A 25,168-nucleotide genomic window follows, 5' to 3' on the forward strand; every position below is an offset into this window, starting at 1 on the left:
GTGCTGAATGGTGAGTGTGAGAGACTGAACAGTAACAGAGGGTGTGTGCAGCGCGGCTCTGTAGGGGCGAGCACGGATCCCAGGGAGCAGGTGACCTGTGCGCTCAGGATGCCCTTTTACTCAGCGCTGGTTTCTGCACCTCCCCTCTCCACTGCGGCCTGGCGCCTCTCCCCGCTGCCTGGGAGGGTGAAGGCCAGGTACTGAGCGGCTATGATGAGCCCTTCAGCACACTGTCTGTCAATACCAGATCTGAGCAGTGCTGCCAAGGACCGGCTCTCTCTCTCTCTCTCTCTCTCTTTCCGTCATGTCTCTCTCTCTCTCTCTCTGTCTATGTCTATGTCTCCCTCTCTCTCCCTCCATTCAGGGCCAGTGTGTGAGGGTCCGGCTGTGTTGGGTAGTGTGGTATGTGAGAGCACTCACGCGGCCCATAGCAGTGTGCGTAAAAGGCTTGTTTTAGAAGCGATGTAAAGGTCCCTCTGATTGGCCTGCTAAGGCTGAGCAGCCGCTGGGGCAAGGAGAGGAAACCTGCCCTTTAGAGGGAAAGCCCCTCCCTCAGATTTGCCCTTCTGCCATTTCAAATACATCCACTGTGCTGGCCAGGGGACACAGTTCTGTTTATAAGGATCCAGAACAAGAAATATGTACTATTTTTCTATTTTTTGTGTGTGCGCGTGTGTGTGTGTGTGTGTGTTTTGGCACTTATTACTATGTGCAGAATTGAATCCGATGAGGACAAACCCGTTTCGCGCAACTGCTTCTCCACTGTCGGACTTTAACGCACATTCCTGTTTCAGTCAAATTTAATTCATTATTAATTAATAATTTTTGCAAAAAAGTGCCACAGCAGTAAAGAAAACTTCAGCTGGAACATAGTTTTGGAATTAGAAGGGAGCGCTTTGGTATATCTCACACAAACTCTTTGATGTTGACTCTTTGACTGACCTTTGGCTGAAGTTTTCTAGTACTGTTCCTTCCAATGGCAAGTGAGAAATAAGGGCAATGTGCAGTTTTTTTTTCTCTCCCAATACCCTCCTGGTATTTGTGGAATTTTCTGGAACTTGTCAAATAAAAGCAGGTACTTCTGTGTACAAGGTTATGTTACAGGTACTGATCATGTCCAAAGTACTTTTTGCATGAAGCCTAAATTACATTTTAAAAGCCTACATTTCCAGCAGATATTAATGCAGAGCCAGAAGCACCGATGTCGAGAGTAGTCAGTGGTGATTTTGTTATGTATAGTGTGCGGACCATTTCTCCACACTCTAAATATTGTTTATCCCAGCCTTCTGTTTGTATTTTGCCAGTATTGAATCTCACAAATGTGCCTTCACTAATGCATAATATTTTCAGAACATTGACTTAAATCCTTTACGAACAGTGACGCACTGTTTTTTATTTTGTGGCTGAGAGAGTGGTCTGTCTGTGTGGTTTACGTACAGAGACCGGCCTGGATCTGAAGAGGCCAATCGGAGAGGCTCGTAAGAGAACGGTATTAAAAACAGCTTGAATTCTTTAATTAAAAAAGTCCAACCATGCATTATCTCTGATGCTCTCCGCTTCCTGTTTTATAGGATTATGGTATATTGATTATGAAGCCAGGGAATAATGTAGAATCTCCCTTTATTACTCACATACAGCCTGCCTGGCTGTCTGAGTTTAGCTGTAGGTCCAGAGTCGGTGTTTAGCCCCTTCCGAAAATGTACTTTTTACAAAATAATCTGAGTGATTCATCAAAATACAGCTGCAGCATAGATCTAGATTCGTTTATTTTCTGTTGGTCTTTCTTCATTAATGTCATTAAAAATATGGAGGACATTTCATACCAATGTTGTAAACAAATTATTTAAAGCAATTTTGAAAGATCTCTTATTTGATGGGTGTTTATGAATCCAGCTTGTATTTGTACTTTTATAGAAATGTTCTGTACCAAATTAGTCTATTATTCATAGTCACTGAGTTTAAGTGTCGTTTAAGTTCTTATTTTCATTTTTCTTGCAATATGTTAGTACGTTCTGGCAAAGCATCTGCATGCAGATTCAGTGGGGTCATTGGCCTGCTGCTCATAGCCTTAAGAAAGGCAGTTTGAGAGGATGTGAAGACTGACTTGTCTTGTAGTACAGAGAGTACAAAATTGTGTGTAGGTTTGTCTATAGACGCATATGGGTATCGTATGCAGGCTTCTATGTGTACTACATGTAATGCTTAAACCACAGAGCTCTGCAGCTAAAGCATTGTTGTGTGAATGGCGATTGAACCTTGTGAAGGCTTGATGTGAGGTGTAGGCACAGTGGTCCTTCAGTAACCGTGTGAGCATGCCTGGGGAGCAGTCTGGAGAATTACAGAGGGGAAGTGTCCGGGACCACAGGGCCCACCGCCAATTAGAGCCGCGCCCACAAGGCCGAGCGTGACGTCAGTGTCTGTCAGGGTCTGTGAGAGCCCCTCGCCGCGGCTTCCAGCGTCCGTTTCTCTCTGTCTAGACCCGCACCCAAGACTGAAAAATAGCTCGAAAAAAGTCATTAGGACGACAGAGCAGACCTCCCTTCTTCCGCGGTTCAGCCGTGCGTAACGTCGCGAAGGCCCCGTAAATCTTCTTTCTTCGGCACTTCAGCCGTCGTCCCCCTGAGTAGCGATTGCCGATATGTCGCTTATCGACAGGACGTGCGTCGTGCTGTTACAGGATGTCGGTGCGCTTGTTCCTGTGGGCTGCTACAGGCGGCTCAATGGAAGATGGTGCACTTCAGCTCCCAGCCCTTCCTGATTCTCGCTCGGTGAGACCTCCGGCCCCTCTGTGAGGAGCCATTGATTGTATCAGTGTTGGAGGGGAGAACTTCGCTCATCGCTGTCCTGGTGGGCACGGTGCTGGGCTCTCAGTGCCGCTGTTATCCGTCATCGCGCAAATACACGGATGGAAGTGCCCCCAACCGCTGCCCTTCAACAGATCTGCAGTTAATAAATATCAGGACTTATTCGTTTGCTTTGTGTTACCAAAAATGTAGCATGTTGTCAACTTTGACCTTAACTTACAGTAGAGTATCTTGTAGAGTAACAGAAGTTTGGTATCCATTTTGTGAGGCCAGGTAATTGGTGAGGGTTTAAATGTGAAATGTTGTTGTTTGTATGTGCATCATTCCAGGCATGTATCTAGCCAGCTGCATTCAGTACAGGAGTTTCTATAATTTACCTGCGTTGTTAATAATTAATCTGTTCAGCTTTTTTCCCTGTTCTGTATACATACACAGTCATGTAAGTCATGTGGGTACATTACTTGCTAAATGCATGTCGTTTTCATTTTGATCAATAATCATAGCACAGTTCCTACCTGTTTTTTTAAATAGGTGATTTAGAGCAGCAGTGGCAGTATAATCCCTGAAGCTCCTCAGAGCTTTACTAGTGCTGTTATATTTGATCAAGTGGAAGGGGAGAGCAGGACAACCATACAAAGAAATGTCAGTCTTTGAGTCTTAATATTGTCCCAGTGTTTTTGCAGTTGTGTTCAGGTAAGCTGTGTTTTTGCACACGAGTCGAGTGTGAGAAATGACCCCTCTGCCCTTTGGCAGTGGTCAGAATATTGTACCACAGTGACAGGACCCCTCCCCCCCCCCTCCCCTCCTCCTCCTCCTCCTCCTCCTCCTCCTCCTCCCTCAAGAGATTTGTGCCCCATCTGGGAAAGGTGCTCCTTCCTCCTCACAAACACTATCCAATCTTCCATGCTGTGCTATTTAAAAAAATGGTTTGCGCAGGGAGGTGTAATGCCTGAAAAGATTTCAATTGTCCACAGCTTGACTCCCTGAAAGGCTGTCTTCCCCCCGCTGAAGCCGACAGGCGTGGAGAAGGCCTCAGAAAAAAAAGAGATTAAATTTTCTGTGTTGGTAAACTGGGCTTTGTTACACATAGTAATAGTTGGATGAACACATCTGTCTGCTAATTTGCTATGACGAAGTGGGCTGGAGTGAAGGGGGATTTTTGAGCGACCGCTTGGTTCTTTTGAAGATGGGGAACCGCCCCTCAGCTCTGACACTAGATCAGTTCAACCCTTTGATCCCGAATTGGTGTGGTTAGGTTTGGATGTTGCGCGAGCTGATCCTGAGTCAGTTTGAGGGGGGGCCAGGGGGTGCCTGGAGTGCAGCGGCGTCTCCCGCAGTAAGTGAGATTGGAAGGCAGATGGGGGATCGCGGCACAAGCGCGCTTCTCAAATGAGCACAGCGGTATTGACATGCAGTTTGGGCGGAATGAATTTTCATACACCGGAGGTCAAGGTCACCCCCCGAATGCAGTGGAAAAAGAGGCTTCCCGTTTCATGTTTCTGTGTGTGTGGGTGTGTTGCCGTGTGTGTGCGTACGTGCATGTGTGTCCTTTGACCTCCTCCCTTATATACAAACGTTTTCTATATTCTACATATTCACACAAACGAGATAGCATTTGGTTGGTAGTTGTGTGTTTAACATACTGATCCTCAACTTGTTATTAGGTCTTGCCTATATAAATGTTTATGTATGATACATTATGCAAATTATAAGATGTACTAATAATAATTTCCCAAAGGTATTTGCAAATTACATTAGTATACAATTATTCTGTTTTGTTCCATCGAGATGTACTGGATACAATTTTGTAAAGTTAATCTAATTTATCATTTAAAACAATTACACATAATGCTTTATATTACACTGTAGGTTATATGAAATTTACATGGTCTAAATGTGAGTGAGGAACATTTAAATTTAAAAAGTTTATTATCATAATATTGCCAGGCAAATCCTCAAATAATTACCACAAGCTTTTTAATGCAATAACTTCATACAAGAGTCAGTGTTTATCCAAACAAAAAGATTTAGACAGGTAGTGTTAAAATAGGACATAAAAATCTGTTTTTCACAAACCAAAAATGCATACCAGAAAATATAGATGAAAAATGACGTAAATATTGCACACGCATTTACCTTTTCCTTATATATGTGAATGTAAAGCCGCATCTTGAAGAATTAACTGAGCTATGCAAGTTTCAGATATTATCTTTTAGTAGTGGTGTAAGTATTTATTTTTTCAATGATGCCATTAGTAAAGTGAAAACGTTCTCGGCTGGTTCAGCAGCAGTGGACCTGCGGTGGGTTTGATCGGGGCTGTACATGGGCTCGTTTGCTACAGGACTTTTATTTTGTAAATGAGTCCCGAAAGCCCTGCGATTCAAGCCCTTTGTGTCGTTTTGAGATTCTGACTGCAGAAAGTGGGAGATTTGCTCCAAACAACCGGGGGGCATTTTATATGAAAAAGCTTTTTATTTGTTGTGTTGTTTTGTTTTTTTTAAAGTTGGCGTCGTTTCAGTGTATCGCTGGGAAATCGCAAACGAAACCGATTTCCTTCCCAATTGATTTTACTCTCAGCCAGTTGCCTTAGCCCCCTACAATACCCAAATAAAACGCAGAGCAGTTTACCCCTGTGTGAACAACGCAATCAAACCTGCTTAGCATTACAGTACCATTCCCTTCCCAGATACAGCCTGTACTAAATACAAACAACACTAACTTAAAGCACCGGGAACAAAAGTTGGGTTCGTTCTACTTTTTCGCAAATTACGTTTCTGTTTACTTGGACATGTTTTATATGCGGAATGAGCATGAATTATTTATGAGCCCAGCACTTTTTCCCCCTGCTCTTTATTTGCCTTTCTTGCTTTGGAACTATCTGTAAATCTGCCAATCTTGTGGAGCATTTGGGGGCAGTAAAATACTAATGAAAGTGCTTCAGGAAGGGAGAGGGCTTTCTCCGGCTTCTCTGACAGATTTTTAGGAGCAGCCTGATGTGGTCTGATTGGTCCCCTCCTCTGGTGACAGTGGGCATGTCACAGCACGGCGCCATCCAATCAATGAAGTCAAACTGCCCTCCAGGGAAGTGACAGAAGCCTCTATTCTTTAGGTTTTGGGAAGCCTGGTCTTGTAAAAAGAACCAAACCACCATGGAGGGCAGCCACAAATAGCATGATAAACAACTGATAAGCATTTGTGGAGGGGAAAATTGTCCTAAAATGTGGACTGTGTGCGATGGGGCTGAGGGACTGTGTAGAGGGTACAAATGGCGCTGAACCTTCTGTGGCTCTTTCAGTACTTCCTGTAAAGGGTGTGGCTGGGACTTAGAGTATCTCATCAGACAAACAGCATGAGATTATATTTCACTTGTCTAAATCAATTAAGAGCTTTGTAGCTTTGTACCTATGCTATGCTATATGTGCTTTGAAAACGTCACCAAGTGCAGGCTGTCTTTGTAGTTACGTGAACCAAGGTAATGCTCAGCCGACAGGTTGTGGCCTTTGGTGTGAATTGTATGCAGCTCTTAATGGCTCCTGATCTGTGACTCAGCATGAGTCTAAACTGTGTTCCTCTGCTCTCCCTCCCAGAACATCCACGGACACAAGGGTCCGATAACCGCGGTGTCCTTCGCTCCTGACGGGCGGTACCTGGCCACCTACTCCAACGCAGACAGCCACATCTCCTTCTGGCAGGTGAGAATGTAGCTGAAAGTCGATCGTTTGTTTTATTTTTTATTTTTTACTGGATCCATTCCTGCCCCTTCTCGTCCTCCCGAGTGTTATTTTGGACGTGCCGGTCGCCCACGCTGGAAGCGCTGCAGCCGAAAAGCGCCCACCCCTCTGACGCCCCGGCGGGGGCGCGCCGCGTCTCTGGCAGACGGCAGCCGGTGGCGCGTGGGCCCTCTGGCACGGCGACCCCGCCCACGGCGTCTTCGGAGGAGCGCTCTGCGTTTTACAGCTCTAATGCGTCTGCGCTTCCGCACGCGCTCGCCTTCTCCTCCGCCCTGTCTGCGCTTCCGCACGCGCTCGCCTTCTCCTCCGCCCTGTCTGCGCTTCCGCACGCGCTCGCCTTCTCCTCCGCCCTGTCTGCGCTTCCGCACGCGCTCGCCTTCTCCTCCGCCCTGTCTGCGCTTCCGCACGCGCTCGCCTTCTCCTCCGCCCTGTCTGCGCTTCCGCACGCGCTCGCCTTCTCCTCCCGCCCTCTCTCTGCGCTTCCGCACGCGCTTCGCCTTCTCCTCCCCTCCCTGTCTGCGCTTCCGCACGCGCTCGCCTTCTTCCCTCCGCCCTGTCTCTGCGCTTCCGCACGCGCTCGCCTTCTCCTCCGCCCTGTCTGCGCTTCCGCACGCGCTCGCCTTCTCCTCCGCCCTGTCTGCGCTTCCGCACGCGCTCGCCTTCTCCTCCGCCCTGTCTGCGCTTCCGCACGCGCTCGCCTTCTCCTCCGCCCTGTCTGCGCTTCCGCACGCGCTCGCCTTCTCCTCCGCCCTGTCTGCGCTTCCGCACGCGCTCGCCTTCTCCTCCGCCCTGTCTGCTCTGAGCCACAGCGCCGGGGGGAGGGGGGGTTCAAGCCCTCTGATTACATAACACTTTAATCTCGCGTGCTTTTACTTTTTAATTACCCCCTCTAACAGTGTATGGTTCTGCAGTGTACAGTGCAGCCCTCTGTATTTGGGGAGCGGTGAGAAGCGTGCGGGTCCCGTCTCCGCCCCCTGCGGCTGCCCGCCCCTCGCCTGTTCGGGGGTTTTGGCGGGAGGTGTTCTCATGGCAAACGCAGAGTGCCGTCCTCGGGCCCAGCCTCTCTCGCCGGCAGCCAGGAGACGCCTCCTCTCAGCCCTCCCGTCTCCTGCATCCCGTCTCCCCTCCCGCGCTGCAATTCCCACGGCCCCGGTATTAAAATGGCTGCTTTGTGCGGCGTAAAGTTTGTGCGGAATAATTCATGACCGGCAGCGAGACAGCCGGAGGCGCCGCGCTCCGAGCACAACTCCGCCGAGCTCTGACAGTCTCGCAGCCCTGGCTGCGCTGGAGAAAGTAAAATCTGAAACGGGAGCGTGGCTGCTGTTCTGTTCCTGGCTGTGAGGAAAGCAGAATAAATGTAGGAACAGGCTGAGCCGGTCAGCACGCCGCTCGCTCGCTTCACTGGACACTGTTTAAACCTCGAACCCACAGGCCTGCCCTTCATTAGGCTTCCTGTCCTGAGACTGTCCAGTGACCCAGGGAAATGAGCCATTGCTGAAATGAGCTGTTGCTGCGAATGCGGCATGCTGAAATGCACCATTGCTAAAGCACGCTGTGGCTGAAATGCACCATTGCTAAAGCACGCTGTGGCTGAAATGCACCATTGCTAAAGCACGCTGTGGCTGAAATGCACCATTGCTAAAGCACGCTGTGGCTGAAATGCACCATTGCTAAAGCACGCTGTGGCTGAAATGCACCATTGCTAAAGCACGCTGTGGCTGAAATGCACCATTGCTAAAGCACGCTGTGGCTGAAATGCACCATTGCTAAAGCACGCTGTGGCTGAAATGCACCATTGCTAAAGCACGCTGTGGCTGAAATGCACCATTGCTAAAGCACGCTGTGGCTGAAATGCACCATTGCTAAAGCACGCTGTGGCTGAAATGCACCATTGCTAAAGCACGCTGTGGCTGAAATGCACCATTGCTAAAGCACGCTGTGGCTGAAATGCACCATTGCTAAAGCACGCTGTGGCTGAAATGCACCATTGCTAAAGCACGCTGTGGCTGAAATGCACCATTGCTAAAGCACGCTGTGGCTGAAATGCACCATTGCTAAAGCACGCTGTGGCTGAAATGCACCATCCCTAAAGCACGCTGTGACTGAAATGCAGCATCGCTAAAGCACGCTGTGGCTGAAATGCACCATCGCTAAAGCACGCTGTGGCTGAAATGCACCGTTGCTAAAGCACGCTGTGGCTGAAATGCACCGTTGCTAAAGCACGCTGTGGCTGAAATGCACCGTTGCTAAAGCACGCTGTGGCTGAAATGCACCGTTGCTAAAGCACGCTGTGGCTGAAACGCGCTGCAGCTGAAACGCGCCGTGGCGAGGAGGCTGAGGCGGCCGCCAGCAGACGCAGCCGCGCTGATCCTGGGACTTTTTCCCCCTCCAGCGCGAGCGCGAGCGGCAGAATCTCCCTGACGCGGCGCTTTCTCCCCCGTCTCTAATGACGTTAGCGCCAGCGCGCGGCGGGGCTGCCGGCGGTCTGCAGCGCTAATGAATTCTCAGACAGGCCGTCTGGCGGACGGCGCTGCCGGGCAGGGGGCCGGGGGTCTGGCGCTGGCGCGGCGCTCCAGCCGGGGACGGGCGGCCGTGGTCTGTCTCTGTCGCCGCGGTTTGCCGCGCGGCCCCTCCAGGGACCCCCGAGCTCACATTCACCGCGGCTCTCTCTCCCGTCTGATCAATGCAGGCAGCGCAGCGTCTCCTTCCTCCCAGCCCAGCCGCGCGCTCCAAAACGATCTCTTTTCCCTTCTCTTTTTTTACATTGGGTATTCTGGACAGTGGCTCTGTTCCCTCAGCCTGCTTCCAGACATTGGTTTTTAAAAAACACTGGCTGTGTGTGTGAGACACACTGGCTCTGTGAGACACACTGGCTCTGTGAGTCACGTTGGAGTCGCAGTGCCTGTGAGCTTCGGCCTGAGGCCTACCTGGAAAGGAGGCGTTTGATTGGCCGGGAGAGGCCGGACGTCGGCCCCCGTAAGGACCCGCGGTGACCCGGCTGCTCCTCTCCCTCGCAGATGAACACCTCGCTGCTCGGCAGCATCGGCATGCTGAACTCCGCCCCCCAGCTGCGCTGCATGAAGACCTACCAGGTGCCCCCGGTGCAGCCAGCCTCGCCCGGCTCCCAGAACGCCCTCAAACTGGCCCGCCTCATCTGGACCTCCAACCGCAACGTCATCCTCATGGCCCACGACGGCAAGGAGCACCGCTTCATGGTCTGAGGGACCCCCCCCCCACTCCGCCGTTACCGCCCATTCCACTAGCAACCCGAGGCTGTGCAGCGTTTACACTGTTTCTCTGTTTACATTCTGTTCTCTCCCTTGTACTGGTTTTAATTTAAGTTTTGCTCTTATTTAAAGACTTCGTGCTTTCATGCAAATATCTGGGTGACTTGTATTGATTTCACCTTGCACCCGGAAATACCATGTGTGCGTATATTTGAAGTCATTTGTCGGTGTGTTACTTGTAGGATATGTTTCCATTCATCCTTCAGTAAAAAAGGTTTATAGGACAGGTCCAGTTACAGGATTGTATAGGAATAGCTGTATTTAGGGTGGCCTGGGTATTCTGGGTGTGTCACCCCAAAACATTTTTCCACCCCTGAGGAGAAAAAAGATTTTATATCTATACATAATCACCCAGTGGTCCTATTAAAAAATCATAGCATATCGTAAGGGATATTATCAACAATGCTTTATGTTGTAGCTCGTACTTATTCTGTGCTATGTTTGCCTGTTTGTTTTTCATTGGCTATGGAATAGAATGAAGTAATAGAAGAAGTACTGTAAATGTGTTCATCACCCCCACACCCCCCCTCCACCCCCCATAGCCCTAGAGAAGCCAAAACTCACCTAAACGAAGGCTGTAGACTTTATAGACTTTACTCAACAGAGATCTTTCACGTGTCTGTCCATTGTAGACGGTAGCGCAGAAAGTAAACACAGAGCTGTATTTTAATGTATGATCTTCAGAGAGGCTGCTGAAGCTGAACCTGAAGCTGGGGTGTCCTGAGACTGAAGCTCAGCGGCTGGGCAGCGCGCGCTCTTGGGCTGTCACCGCCCCTTTGCTCCCTGCCCCCCCCCCCCCCCCCCCCTTCGCCCAGCCCCTGTCATCAGCACAGACAGAGTATAAAAACATCCAACACTGGAGCACGCCTGCACACTGAAGCATATCAAGGCTTTTCACAGCTCTGCTGGAAAAAAAAGAAAAAAAACACATTTTGCGAATCTTGTCAAGCAGCATTCAATGCCTTCGCTTCCTTGTCAAGGAGCCTCGAAAATATCTCTATCTTTTTACACCGTTCACTGTTCCAGGTTCAGAGAAAAAGGAAAGGTTATGGGTAGAGTATAGCAGAGGGAGTGAGAAAGAGAGAATGAGAGGCTATCGGCAGCATCTACCACTCCCCTATTGTGATTTTGTAAGTATTTTAAACAAAAGTATTAATGGAATAAATATTTAAAAAACAGTCTGCTATCGTTTAAAATCAGTGGGTCGGGACGAGTAGCATGTTCATTGAGGTTTTTCGCAACTGAAACACTTTCATGTGAGGGTCCGGCTCTGGCCAGTGGCTTCCCTCCCTATGCAGAGAGGGTTTCCTGCTGGAGGAAGGCTGATCTTAGCAGGGGCAGAGCTCAGGCTCTCTGGCAGATGCTGGTAACGCACTGGGAGCAGGCCAGACTGACTCGAGCGCTGCGCGTTCTCCTTGTGGCGGAGAGAATCATTAAGATTCCCATTAGCTTTACTGGCTGGCTCTTTATTTAATTTGCCCGGTCTCTGGGAGTGGCTGGGGGGCTGGGCCCGCTGGAGCTCTGGGCCTGCCGGTGTTTCCGCTCACAGAGCTGCAGACAGCGCTGCTGTTTCGGGGGCGGGGGGGGGGGGACAGGCCTGTTTCCACACGAACAGCCATTCACTTGAGTGGATTGTTTTCTGAATTGGCCCGAGGAGAAAAGCAGGAAGAGCGGCGGACGGGAGAGCGATGTTGAGGGTGGGGAGAAGTGTCGCTGCTCGCAGTGCGCAGACTGCTCTCAACAGCTCCTCACGGGCTCTGGAGAAACGGCTGTAACTGAATCCTCTGGGCAAAAAAAAAAAATCTCATATTCATCTCAAGTCCCATGGTGCACCACTCTCCTGTGATCTGAAATTCACTCAGTCCAATCTAGAAACTGTGTCTGTTATTTCTATAGGATACCTGAATATCAGTAAGCATAATTATAGTAATAGATGAATAAATATTAGATAATGAGTAACCGTACAGTTTACCTGCTATATTTGTTTAGTTTTTTTCTGTGGAAATAAGGAAATCCAGCACAGTGACAGCATTGTGGGTCTAAAGAGGTACACCAGTGGATTGTGTAATATGTTGTATAATGTGTATGCAATGTCACTTTGATGACTGAGACTAATCCCAAAGGCCATTTCACCAAGAGCCGAAACCCCTCCCACAACAGCTGATGACATCATTGGAACTTGAGGTACTGCTCTAAGTCTGTGGGAAGAGACGGGAAGGTATTGGCAAAATGATTTTTTTTTTTTTTGCCACGTTAGTCTCTGATCACTTAAAGACAACAGACAGCTTGTAAATATTCTTTGCCAGAGCGTATAGACGTGCTTCGTCAATTGTTAAGATTTTTTGCTTTGAAATTTTTTTTCTGCCAATAGCTCCTGCTGAACACTTCAGAGCCGTCCCTAGTTCCAGTGTAGCTCCATCAGGACGATTAGCCTATGAGCTCACGGCTCTTTTAAAAGCTTTGTTCTCAATCATCAAGGTGAATTCTGATGTTTACAATATATGAAATGATACGTTTTTTGACTGTAGTGTTCCATTAAGGATTTATTTCTCAGTTCTAACCTCTTCCTACATTACTGTGAATAAATCCTGTGTCGGCGCTTGCCATTGTGCTGCATTATGTTTTATATTTCCAGCCCCCCCCACCCCCCACTGCCGTTGGCCAGTGCTTCCTGTTCTCCTGCCCCTCCCCCAACTGCTCATGGCCCCTCCTCTAACTGTTTTCTAATGACCCCTTCTCTAACTGTCATTCAGGGTCCACCTCAAGGCCATATTTACAGCTGAGGTCTGACGCATTCTAAACGTTTAGGAGTCAGCCCTGCTCTAGCCCGGTTACATGTGGACTGAGGGAATGGTGGAGTCCTGACTGGATCTATACCAGAATGCAATTATACTGGCTACTTTCATTCTTACTCTGTGGTTCAGACATCTCTTTCCCTCCGCCTTCCCTCCTACCTTACATCACTGCCTTCTGCTGCCGTTACCCTGATAATCACAAGACAGAAGGAATTGTGGGATACATGCTGGCTTAGCCTCACATTTAAGACTGTGGAAAAGATCTTACATTTTGGGGAAAAAAAATCTTAATGAAAATTTGTTTGCCCCCATAGCAAGCTTTTATTGGATCCATCTTGACAAATTCTTGGCTTGCGTTCAGTGTAACTGAATGGCATGTTTCAGAAATTACAAATAGGCTTTTTTTAACACGTGTGGTGCAAAATATACTTGGATCTTAAACCTAATTTAAAATTAAATTAACTAAATTGTTTTGCATTACTTTTACAAATGCTAACAGCATAAATATTTCTGAGGTTGAACATTTAAATCATCTCCCTGAAGTGCGTTGTTATTTGATTACTCTCATTTCCATTCTGAACCATTCGGGTTTTAATCGCCGGAGATCTTTGTGCGCTCTCATTTCTGGGCCCAGTTCCGCACATTCCTGTGACTCGTCTTGCTTTGCATGAACGGATGGATGGATGAATGTTGTCACCCCGTGATGGAGAAACCCGAGCGTTCTGATTCCCCTGGCGCCGCCACGTCCTCAGCCCCTCTTTTTCTCTTATCTTTCTCTTTTTCGCTCCCTCGCTCGCTCCGTGCTGCAGTACAGCTCGCATCAGTGCGACGACTTGAGCTTTTAGTGTTTTATTGATTCGTCACCACTGTATTTGAAACTGCCCTTCTTGTAAATGTAGATACATAAAATGACTTCATTGTCAATTTATTTGTAGAAGACTCGACATTATCTAGTAACGCTAGTGAGATGATCTGCTATTGTCGCCGTGGAAGGTACTCTGTGTTATACTTGAAAGCCGTGCGTGACTGTGTATTTCCGTGCAACCACTTACTTAATATATTGAACTTGTACTGTAAAGGCTGTGTTTCAAAAATCTATTGTGTGTATGACTCTACGTTCAATAAACATGAGATGTCCAATAAGATTTCAGTGTGATTGATGTATGTACCATGTAACATCCAAAGCATGAAACTCAAGTATTATGTATTGGAAAAACCCAGTCAGAATATGTAAATAACTGCTTATAATTTATTAGTTATTTTTAACATTACATATAGATATGTGTAGAAATTTATTTAGCATCTGACAATTAGCATTACAGACAGATGTAAGGTACCGTATTTTGTTTTGGAGCCAATCCATAACTCTATAACTTAATCTATAACTCCCAATAATTCAGCTGATCGTGTAAATTGCCTCTTTCATCCTGGTGTATTCTTAAATGCATCTTTGAAATAATTAGGCTCAAACAATTAAATGTTGATGCAAGCAAGCTTAGCCAATAAGGACAAGTTGAGAGTTATTTTATAAAATGGAGGGCAGAAATGATTGATAGTCACATTTGTTTGCATGATATAGATTTTTGATCTGTTAGTATACTTAAAATGTAAAAGAAACTAACAGTATTCTGATATGCAGTTTTTTCACAATTTATCTTCGTGTTTTTTCTTGTAACCAGAATTTGGTTTACCATTTACCATTTACCATTTTCATGATCCATAATTTCCATTAATATATTCATAATTGAATATGAACAAAACAACAACAAAAAAAATGGGAAAAACAGGCTGTTGTCCACTCTGCCTTAAATGGTCTGCATGGATTTGAAATACTGTATACTGTATACTGATAGATCACATTCGCACTCTCATACTACAGTTAAATTCCAGCAAACGGTGTGAATCTAAATCAACTGCTGCTACTGTTTCAAATGTCCCATTTTAAACAGTCGTTTTAAAATGGACGCTTGTTTCCCGATTCCATTTGAAAACGGCGTGCCCAGCGAAGACACGGCTCTTAATGAAAGCTCCAGGTCTGTATGGAACTCTTATCTTTATTCATCCACGTCGCAGGCACACGGACCTCAGTCAATATATCAGCCACTTCCCCATTACTTGGAGAGGCATTTCCAGCACGCGTGTTTCTGCCCATGTATCAGAGCAGCGTGAAGGACAGGACAGCGCAGACGGGCGGGAGGAGCCGTGCCTCACACCTCCAGGCCCGCCTCGCTGTCATTTCATATCTGACACGGGGGGGGGGGGGTCTTTCAGTCCGGACGGGCGGACACATCGCCGGAACGCATCGCGGAAGACATGACACTAATATGAAGGTAGAGCCGGCCACTGCCGCGCGAACTTTCACCTCTCACCCCCCCCCCCCCCCCCCCCCCCCCGCCCCACCCCCTCGCAGCCGCAGCCGCTGGTGGAAAAATCAATAGCGCCGAGTCAGAAGGGAAATATTTCCTGGCCCTAACTAGAGGATGCGCTCTGACAAGGCCAGGCCGAGGCGCACAACAAAGGAGAGAGACGAGCGGAGAGGGCCGTCGCTAAAGGATGGCGCTTCAAGGTGTCTCCCCACATAATGGAGCCCGCGGACGCTCAATAAGTGCAAATACCAAAGGTCAATCGCAAAGCAAGTGAATATCAAAAACAGCGGAACCTTTTCTGAGTCTAATTATCTCATCAAATGGCGCTACTAAGCACACTCTTGTGTGAATCCGTCTGATATTTCCTCCGTAAAGGAAATCATTGCGTGGTCTTGATTCTTTCTTCTTCTGGAACAGACTTATTGTTTTCTTTCTTTGTGTTTCAATGGAAAGCCATTTCTACAGTATTTGTGGGGGAGATGTTTTTTTTAATTTTATTTTAAAGTAGGCATTTGCCCCAGTCTAATAGATCTGCTTGCGCTGTGTCTGGAGAAGAAGCGCCATAATGAGGGCGATGGTTTGTTAGTGCATGACCCCTTCTCTCTGGCTGTCACCCTGATATTCTAGGGGATTGTGGGATATTGACCACAGCATGTAGGCGAAAGCATGTGTGCTTTCCAGCTGGGGTAGTGTCTGAATGGGGGAGGGGGTTGTGTTGTGGGAAGGAAAGCTATGATTTTCTCCTCGCAGTTTCATATTTGTATGTGTGCGTGTGTGTGTGGGATGTGCTTGGGGGTCTTTGTGCGGCTTGTCACTCGTAGGCAACTCACACCTCTCCCCCTCCCTGACATTTCCCTGTGTGTGTTAGCGCTTTTGGGAAGAGAGAGGCGGTTTCTCCTAGAGCTAATTTGTGTTGAAATAGTTTTTTTTTTATTTAATCACTTTGTATCTCTGAAGTAGAATGGGTTTTTGTGTCTGTTTGTGTGTGTGCATGCATTTGTGTGTGCATGTGTGTGCATGTGTGTGTGTCTGTGTATGTGTGTGTACATGTGTGCATGTGTGTGTGTCTGTGTATGTGTGTGTACATGTGTGCATGTGTGTGTGCAAGCGTGTGTGTGCAAGCGTGTGTGTGTGTGTGTGTGTGTGTGTGTGCGACAGACTTCTCTGAGACCCCGGGAGCAGAGATAGAAAATATGGGGAATTTTCCATTAATATACCTGCAGCGAGCCACACATAAAAAACAACCCCCTACTTCCTGCACTCTTTTCCCCACTCTTTAGTTCGTGTTTATATATGACCTACTTCTAGAATTATGAAGCAAAATTGGCATCAGCGGAGCTGAGACGCATTTGCGTGCGATGAAGGCTTGAAGATTTCTCTACTCCACTAATGTGCGAGTAGCAGAGGCTGCCAGTCTGCAGACTTCTGGTCTGGGGGCGATCTGTGTAGGAGGTGTGTCAGCTTCACTCCTTCACTGCTTGTCCAATGGTCTTTCCAGGGAGGGCAATCAGGAGGAGACAAAGCATGCTGAAAACATCCCATATAAATTCATTTTCTGTTAAAGAAAAAATTGTAATACTTGGTTAAAATACAGTATGTTCAGTAGGTGCTAATGGATGAAATTTTATGGTAAAGAGACGTTAAAACTGATATCTGAGGACCATACTATGAGGACATAGTTCTGGGAGCAATAACTTATGCCTCAAATATAGGACATCCTGGTTAACTTCAGACATACCAAGTAGGTTAAAGGAGCCAGATCGTGTCATTTGAACCATTGGCTATTCCCAAAACAAATGGGGTTGCATCACTGGAGGAAAGGTCACAAGAGAAAAAATGATCCTTCTAATGAAATTTTTTTCTACGAAAGTTGATTTTCAGGGTAGCTGGCTTTTACATCAAGGTCATTCTAACTAGCCGATGAATCTCTAATTATATCAGGTTTGCCATGCAAAAGTTTAAGAGAATACATCAACTCATTCCTTAGAAATGGATTTCAAATTCTGAAATGGATTTGCAACGTATATTTTTATTATTGGAAAAGCTTTTCTTACATCAAACATGGCTCTGAGCGTTTAGACATGAACTAAAATGCATTACTGAATTTCTGTAGTGCAGCTCGGATGGTGCTCTATTTTGTTCCTTTTTCATGCTTGAAGTCAATTTTTAATCACATGTGAAGGCCTTAAAATACCAACGTTTTAAAATGCTGTATAAATGCTTTATTTTCTGTTGCTGTGGAAACGGTGCACAATGTGTTCCTATTGACCAATAAGAACCAAATTTGGCCTTTTACAATTCACAGTTAAGCAATTAGGCCAAAGTGTTTTACAAAGTGCAGCTGTTTATTTACCTGCTGCCTTTACCTATTGCTGGCTATTGATTGCTTCCAAATTAATTATAACATCATGTTAAATCCGTAGGCCAACCGACTTTTTCACTTTGGGTTTTTTTTTTTTTTTGCAGTAGGGAAAGATTAGAGACCGCTTGTGAATTGTGTCTTGAAACACCCCTTCACCCTCCCACCACTCCCCACCACCACCACCCCCCTCCACCACCACCCCCCTCCTTTTACTTGTGTAGGACTAGGACCCTCCCTCAATCAATGATTTCACAGGATAGGAAGAGGGAGGGGAAGCGAGCAGTCCTGTGTGAGGAAAACAGGCCAGTGGTCAGTGCACCAGTGGCCAGAAGGTCAGCATAAGCCCCTTTTACGGCTCCAATCAGTGTCCAGCAGAAAGGCTGAGCAGATGTAGATTATAGATCTCAAGGTGATAGTGACCTCTGACCCCTCTGGAGTCCTGGTGCCTACTGGTCATTTATCATATGCTCTCTGACCAGCGAGATACTTAACCATTTTAAAGTCGGCAAACATTAGGAATTGATTTTATTGACCATGCTTCTGAATCTGCAGAAAATCCTTCACCATATACTTCTGCACCGTCTCTATTTTTTTCTGTGACTCTTCCCATTTATGGGAATGAATTTAAACATCTGATTGAGGGTTTTTATAATCCTTTTTGAGTCCCCGCTCTGGATGGGGGGGGAGTGGCATGCCGTTGGTTTGTGGGTGGACAATGGGGAGCCCCGTAGCAGATGGCAGAGCTGCCCACTGCCTGCCACAGATTGGAGGTCCCATTCAGTTCAGCCATTGGGATCTCTGACTCTTCTTTAGGGCCAGTTTCAACAAAGGCGTCTATCTCCATTGTGTCTCCCCAAACAACAACAAAGGTGCTTCTCTGGGGTGGGAGGGGGTAGGAGGGGGAGGGGGCATACTGGCAGCCATCTTTTTCCACAGAGGATTTCTCCTGCTGATCTCTGGGTTCTAATGCGTGCACCATAGATGACTTTTGCTCATTATTCTGCAGCTCTCCAGCAACAAACACATCAGGCCAGTGCATTCTGCTGGAAGTTTAGCATGAGGCATGAGAAAATGAATTACTGCCACCTAACAGGCAGAGGCCACATTGCACCTGCAGGTCTCAGAACGTGCATGGGTGAGATGACTGAGGGCTTCTGCCTACATTTACACAGACTTGATTGCTGTGAATAAAAAGCACTCAAAGCTTTTCTATCTGAGATTAAAGAGTTGTTTTTTAATTTTTTACTCAATGAGAATCTTTATTGTACAAAGGGTAAAACAAGATTATTTCTGAGGTCTGGGTTATGTTTTGATGAGATATTAAATGTATGATTAAATGAGATATTTTTTGCAACTAGTAACTTATTTAAACCGAAAAGTAAGCACTTCAACAAGTTATACGATGTTGTATAACTCAAATGTGGTATGGTAAGGGTAGGCTATTAAAAACAGATGCAAATGGACACCGCAAATAACGTTTTAAAAAGAAAAGAAAAAAAATCTAACACCGTAAACGCCATTAAACCGGTAAAATGTTATTCGTCGTAAGATGTAATGATAGCCTTATGAATTATGTATATTTAAACTTCAAGAGTTTTTACGCTTGCTTTATCTTTGTTTGACGGGTAAGTGAATGCGGCACGGCTAAGTTGGCGTTCTGAACACTGGCAGATGTGAGCCCAGAGATTTAAGGCATCGTTTAATCCCATTTGGGTTTGAAAGGATCTTTTACGAGGTAATACAAAAAGTAAAGAGTAAAACTGGGCGGTTGCAACGTGGCATGTTTTTTGAACGAATCGCGTTTCCTTAAACGTGTGTAAATGTTTTTTGTGTCTGTGTAATGAATGCACATCTCGATGAAGAACATTGCTTAACTAAATTAACATTACATTTGAAATTGATAAATTCGAATGCGCCTTAGATTCATGTACTTGAAAGCTTCTGTAGTACATGAAATGTGTATACATTCGTCCTGTGATCTCCAGGTCCACAGTAACATAGTATATATATATATATATATATATATATATATATATATATATGATTGAAGGAACGAGAATATGGATTGAATAATAACGCTGGTCATATCGTTTTCATTTTTATCTTTAATGTCAAACTGGGACGTTTGATTCCTTATATCCCCTTTAACTGAATAACTGTGCGTTGCCATTTTAACACATAACAATAATAAAAAGATTTTGGTATAACGGGGTCGTGTTGAATCTTGTTTAAAGTGGATTTCGGATTAAATGGAAATGGTTCTTTAAAGGTTACATATTATTTTGAAAAATATAATAGCCTACTGTAATATCTTATTATGCAATTTGTTATATTTATGTTTGTTTGTATTTACTTGATTTAATTACAACCGGATATATTATTTATTGCAGGATTTCTAAAAGATCAATCAAATAAACAGTTTGCTCACGGGAACCTTCATTCATTTGTATACCAGTTATAAAGAACCGAAGTAGTTAATACTGTATGCGGAATCATATTCTGAACGTGTGCTTATTTATTGGTGCTGAATGTCCAACTAAACCCTCCCGGAGTTCTGCTCCCAGAACTATGATACTTTAATCTGATATTTGTGTATTCTGAGCTCTTTATTTTCTTTGCAATTTGACCCTGCCTATGTCTGTTTGTAGATTGTAGGCCTATTTTATCTTTTTATTTAAAATGCTCATTCTGCTGAATTATATATCAGCAGTTGGTTTGCCAAAGGAAAAAAAGCAGCAGTAATAATAATAAAATAATAATAATAATAATAATAATAATAATAATAATAATAATAATAATTAAATCAGGTGGCATGGTTTGTTTAACGTGACATATTTAGCAAATTTAAGTCCAGTAGAATCATTTAAACTGCCAAGTTAAATGTCATGGTGTGGCAGTATTCAAATCAGTACCACTGAAAGCTGTGGGTATTCATTAACAAATGCTTGCCTGGGTCCCCCCAGCTCCAAAAATAAAAAATAAAAAACTAGATTTACAACGGGATACAGTGGTAGGGAGAGAGGTCAAAGGCCCTGACCGTGAGGTCAGAAGTTGTGGCCGCAGGGCACCGTGGTCAGTAGTTAAGTGTCCTCTCTCTGTAAACATGGAGCTTTCTGAATGATTAAAACTCTGTCTAAGGAGGCCGGGCATATTATAATAATCACCATCTCCTTAACCTGCTGCTGACTGCCCATGGGCTGGTGCCAGGGCCTCTCTCTGCCCGCCTGGTCACAAACCTGGAATGGGTCCCTTTCCCTCCGAAATTTCCCCTGAAATACTGCTTGACTCTTTATGACTCCATGCAGTGTGTTGCTGAGATCATTTCATGCCTCTAATATCCTTACTCAACTATTGAATTTTAAAGAGATTATGGCTTTCTCTGCTTTCATATTCACATTGAACATTAATATGTTGTCTGTGTCATTCACACAAAGAAATATGATGCATTATACTGTACGTTTCCAGTGCATTTGTTATTTAAAAATACAACATTAAGCAGTCATTGAAACAGATTGTTTCTTCAGTTGTTACTACAATTACTGACGTCAACTACTTCCAGGTAAAACTGCTTTGTCCCATGTGGGATTCAACCCTGCACGACCAGAGCCCATGGCTCTTACTAATACACTATGTGCCCTAGAAATGTGCAGAAATGAAAATGATATCAAGTATATGAATGGAGAAGTATAGGAGGCAGCATATACCCACTTTCTGAAAATGCTGACCCTCAATTAACATTTTGCTGCAGCCACCCCCCCCCCCCTTTCAGGGAAGGTGACAAGTGACCCATTCCTATGGGGTCACCCGGAATTATCATACAAGCAGCTCCTTGACCTGCCCCTTACTAAATGAAAATCCATCTCTGCCACTGGAGACATGTTCACAGTACCTTTGCACCCCTTCCCACATGCATATGCACATTAGTTTGTCCATTTATGTAATTTTGTTAAGAGAACATAAAAATAAAGAGATATCAATGCTGAAGTTTTCTTATTTTATTGAAGTGTATATTTTTAACATCTGACATTTGTTGTTGTAGACTGCTGGACAACTCAACTTTTTGGATGATAGTTCTGAGGTGTTTGAGTTGACTGCTTCCGAGTAATATAGTTCTGATATGGCCAGGGAATGGAAAACGTCATTGAGCAATCTGTTTCTCCAGTAAAACGATTAGGCCATATTATAATGCAACTGGATTAAGGCAAGGCTAAATTTGTTGATTTGGACAAAACAGTGTTAATTATTTAAAATGGGGAAAAAAGCAAATATGTTGTTCAGCTCTTTCTTTAATAAAATATTGAAAAAGGCCTAATTACATTGCAATTGAATTGAATCTGTGTCACTGTTACTACTTGATTCTACCCTGACTCAGCACCTAGCACTACAGCAGCAAACCCCAAGCCCCCTCAACCCCCCTTCTCTCTCTCTCTCTCTCTATGTCTCTCTCTCTCTCTCAAGTGTATGTATAGACCTTGCTGATGCTCTGATTGGTTGCAATAAAGGAGTATCAAAGGTCTCTCTCTCTCTCTCTCTCTCTCTCTCTTTCTCTCTCACACACACACACACACACACACACACACACACACACACACACACACACATGCCCACAAAAAAAGGCATGCACATGCAGTCACAAATCACCATTCTGTTTTCACTCAGACGGTTAAGTGATAATGCCCTAAGCAGACGATCGCATGTTTATAATCCATTCCATAGGACAGCAGCTATGACTGCGTTAAAACTCTGAGCGGGACGTCCCGAGCCATTCGGGCAGCACAGGGCTCTGTGCACTGCGCTCACTCAGGCCTCAGGACTCCCGCCGGGCCTCTCGGCCACGCGGGGGATGCGCTGAGAGAGCGCTCGGCCCTGCTCCTCTCCGCATTCTCCTTTCAAGAGGCTTTTGTGAGGCCGAAGGGGCCGGTGCGATTTCAGCTGGGGGGGAGGGCACCAGCGCAACCTTCACCTCCGTACGGGAGGCCATCAGGCGCGCTCAGGCTCTTGATCCCGTGACTGTTTTAACCTCAGAATGAACCTGATTACAGGCCCTTGTATCCACGAGAGGACTACGGAGAGTGCTAGTGATGATCAACTTCTTCTGTTTTGAACTTGTTAAGCTGCTCCTGTGAAGAAAGAAAAGAGCTAAGTTTATACCCTAATGTTGACTAAATGCAGCCCTGGATTTTTCTTTTAAATTGACTCCATAAGCCTGGCTTTAAATATGTTGGAAAACTCCCAACTTTAAAATATATATTTTTTTATCTTATACATAGAATAATCTTTTCAGCTGAAAAGCCCTGTTTTGTTTAATATTCTTTATTCTTTGTATACGCTGGGGTTAATGATACTAATCACTCGCACCCTCTGTGTTGAGCAGCTAATCAATGTAATATTAGGAGAATTTAGATCCTACAAGCCAAGTTTTTTAGCCGCAGTACATTTAGACTTCTTTTCGGCAATTTGTCACCAGAGGTAATTATTGGTATATTTTCAGATAGTTTCTGGAGTCACATTTATCTCCATGTGGCACATATTGTATTAAGTAGAGGGGAACTCAGTGTGGGCTATTTATGAAACATTAGTGCGGTCTTAAATGTACCATATCGGTGTTTAGGAACATGCAAATTCACAGATTGGGGCTGCGTAATTGTTTAGATGCAAATTAATTAACGATGATAAAAAGCTTTCCTTGCCCGTTTCATTTTAGAATATTATATCTGCAAGTGTAAGCTTACAGTAAGCATGCTTATTTAATTCTCTGAATCTGTTAGAGACATTTAGTGACATTAATCATGGGTTATAATTAAATATTGTTGGTTGAGATATTTATTGCCAAGGAATTATTTATATTTTATTTTAATTGGTATGGCGATTAGTTTAAAATAAAATTTTATATACTACACTGACTTGCTACTTGTACAACTTTCAGTTAAAAAAAAACAAAAACTAATTTCCCAGTTAGCATTATTAAAAAGCATACTGTGCAAAGTTCTATTTTACAAAACGGTTTGATTATAGAAATTCACCATTATTCTTTAATGTTTAACTTCCGCTAAGGATTGTTAAACTTGTAATATTTGCAACGCAATCCATAATCACTAAATGCTGCACTGGTTATTCATTTATTAATCTTAAATATCAGTGAAATTATTTAAAAAGTTTAGTTTCAACTAAGTCATTAAATTAAGCAAGTATTTTTTACTTTTACATGCAGTTATCTATAGTCTTGTAAGCCTTTTGGGTTCTTTCTAAGTACTCTTTTCTAAACAAATATGCTATGAAATGAATTGGGACACAGTGCTGATGGAGGTAGATTGAACTGGTCCCTTAAGCCGGGTATGGAATATACGTTTTCAGTTTAATAATTAAAGTGCTGTATTTACAAGCTCTGAGAAAGGGTTTAGTTGGGCATGCAGCACCAATAATTTACCAAAGAGACTATTTAAAGACCAAGACTTTGTCAGGAATGAAGAGGAAAAAACAGAATAAGGAACTACAAACAAGAGAGGTTGATTCTGTCTATTCCCCAATGGGTGTCTAACCTGCAGTTAGACAGAATTTGCACAATATGTCAGTAAGTTTAGTTACTCTTCCAGTAAATAATTTATCAAGTAATCAAACGGATTGCTAGCATTGTTGACCATACTGCAGGAAATAATGTAACTCATTGTGCTTAATTGTTGCCTTGCGCAGAAGTCTATCAAGTCTAGTGCTAATGGAAGTCTGGAGCCAGTGCCTTTTGTGAGCGTGGGGCCCGGGCATGCCACTCTTCGGGGGCGCAGTTTTAGAGTGCAACCGCTGTGTCTGCATTTACAGTTTCCTTTTCCGATAGCTTGCACATCGCATTCCCCGTGCACGTCTGCAGAGGAGAAATCTGCATCCTAGAGTGGCGACTTCTCTGAGTTGATGAAGTGTCATAATGTCTCCCATGTGATTATTCGGTAATGGTCGGTGGTGGAAAATGAACACCTCAGCAAATGTTGATCAGTGACACCCCCTCTTTGGGTCCAGGAAGTACTTTGGGTTGGGGTGGGGTGGGTGGGTGGGTAGCAGAGGGTCAGCTATCAAGAATGAGCCTTGTGTGTGCAAGACGCCTGTTACCAGCAACGCAGGGCGTGTGGTGTCGCCGTAGCGATCGATCGTGTGTCTGAGGGGAAGCCTGAGGTATCCCTTTCCTCTCCAGGGGCATGCTGGGAAACTGGGGCTGGGATGATGGGGTGGGGGGGGGGTGGTTTACACCACATTGCACAGCACCAGACTTAGAGACTCAACCTAAAGGGTAATGTGCAAGTGAATGCACATAATGCTTTATGTGCTGACGTTCTATGGGATAGCATATGTTATTATACTGGAACCACAAACGCATCAATAGCAATAATTATAAAATTACTCATCATAATTATCTCAGTGATAATATTAAAAAAGAGGTGAATTATCAGATATGCCTTTCATATCACAGTACATTGCAAAGATCTGAAGGCGTGCTTATCTGTTTTGTAAAAATATAACTTATTATTGAAAGTATGTTGATCACATATAATATCTGTTCTCTGGCATTATATAGTATATTTCCATCTTATTTAGAGCATTCAGTTTGGCAGGTAACCTCCAAGACAACCAAAGACAACCAAAACATGACGTGCATCGAGGAACAATGGTTTTAGTCTGCTGATATTTGTCAGCGGTTTAGGAATTCTGACAAATCTTCTGCTTTTCCTCTTGAAAGAATAATGAATGGCTATTGAACAGGTCGGGGTACAAGCAGCTCGGGCTTCCACTGCTTTACTGTGTTGGCGCTGGTTGGCTTCTTAAGGAGAAGATAAGAA

The 25,168-nt window shown here is 44.8% G+C and overlaps 1 protein-coding gene across 6 annotated transcripts in view; it reads left to right on the forward strand.

The window, feature by feature from the left end:
* Positions 1-9,914, forward strand: part of LOC135240171 (WD repeat-containing protein 7) — a 163,127-nt gene extending 153,213 nt beyond the window's left edge. For all 6 annotated transcript variants that reach the window (XM_064309517.1, XM_064309515.1, XM_064309516.1 and 3 more), the window contains 2 exons: positions 6,392-6,496; positions 9,553-9,914. In XM_064309517.1, coding sequence (XP_064165587.1) covers positions 6,392-6,496; positions 9,553-9,756 — 309 coding nt within the window. In that variant the 3' untranslated portion in view covers positions 9,757-9,914. The remainder of the gene's footprint in view (positions 1-6,391; positions 6,497-9,552) is intronic.
* The last annotated feature ends 15,254 nt before the right edge of the window (positions 9,915-25,168 follow it).

This window comes from Anguilla rostrata, chromosome 14 (assembly GCF_018555375.3).
Source record: "Anguilla rostrata isolate EN2019 chromosome 14, ASM1855537v3, whole genome shotgun sequence".
Classification (NCBI taxonomy): Eukaryota; Metazoa; Chordata; class Actinopteri; order Anguilliformes; family Anguillidae; genus Anguilla; species Anguilla rostrata.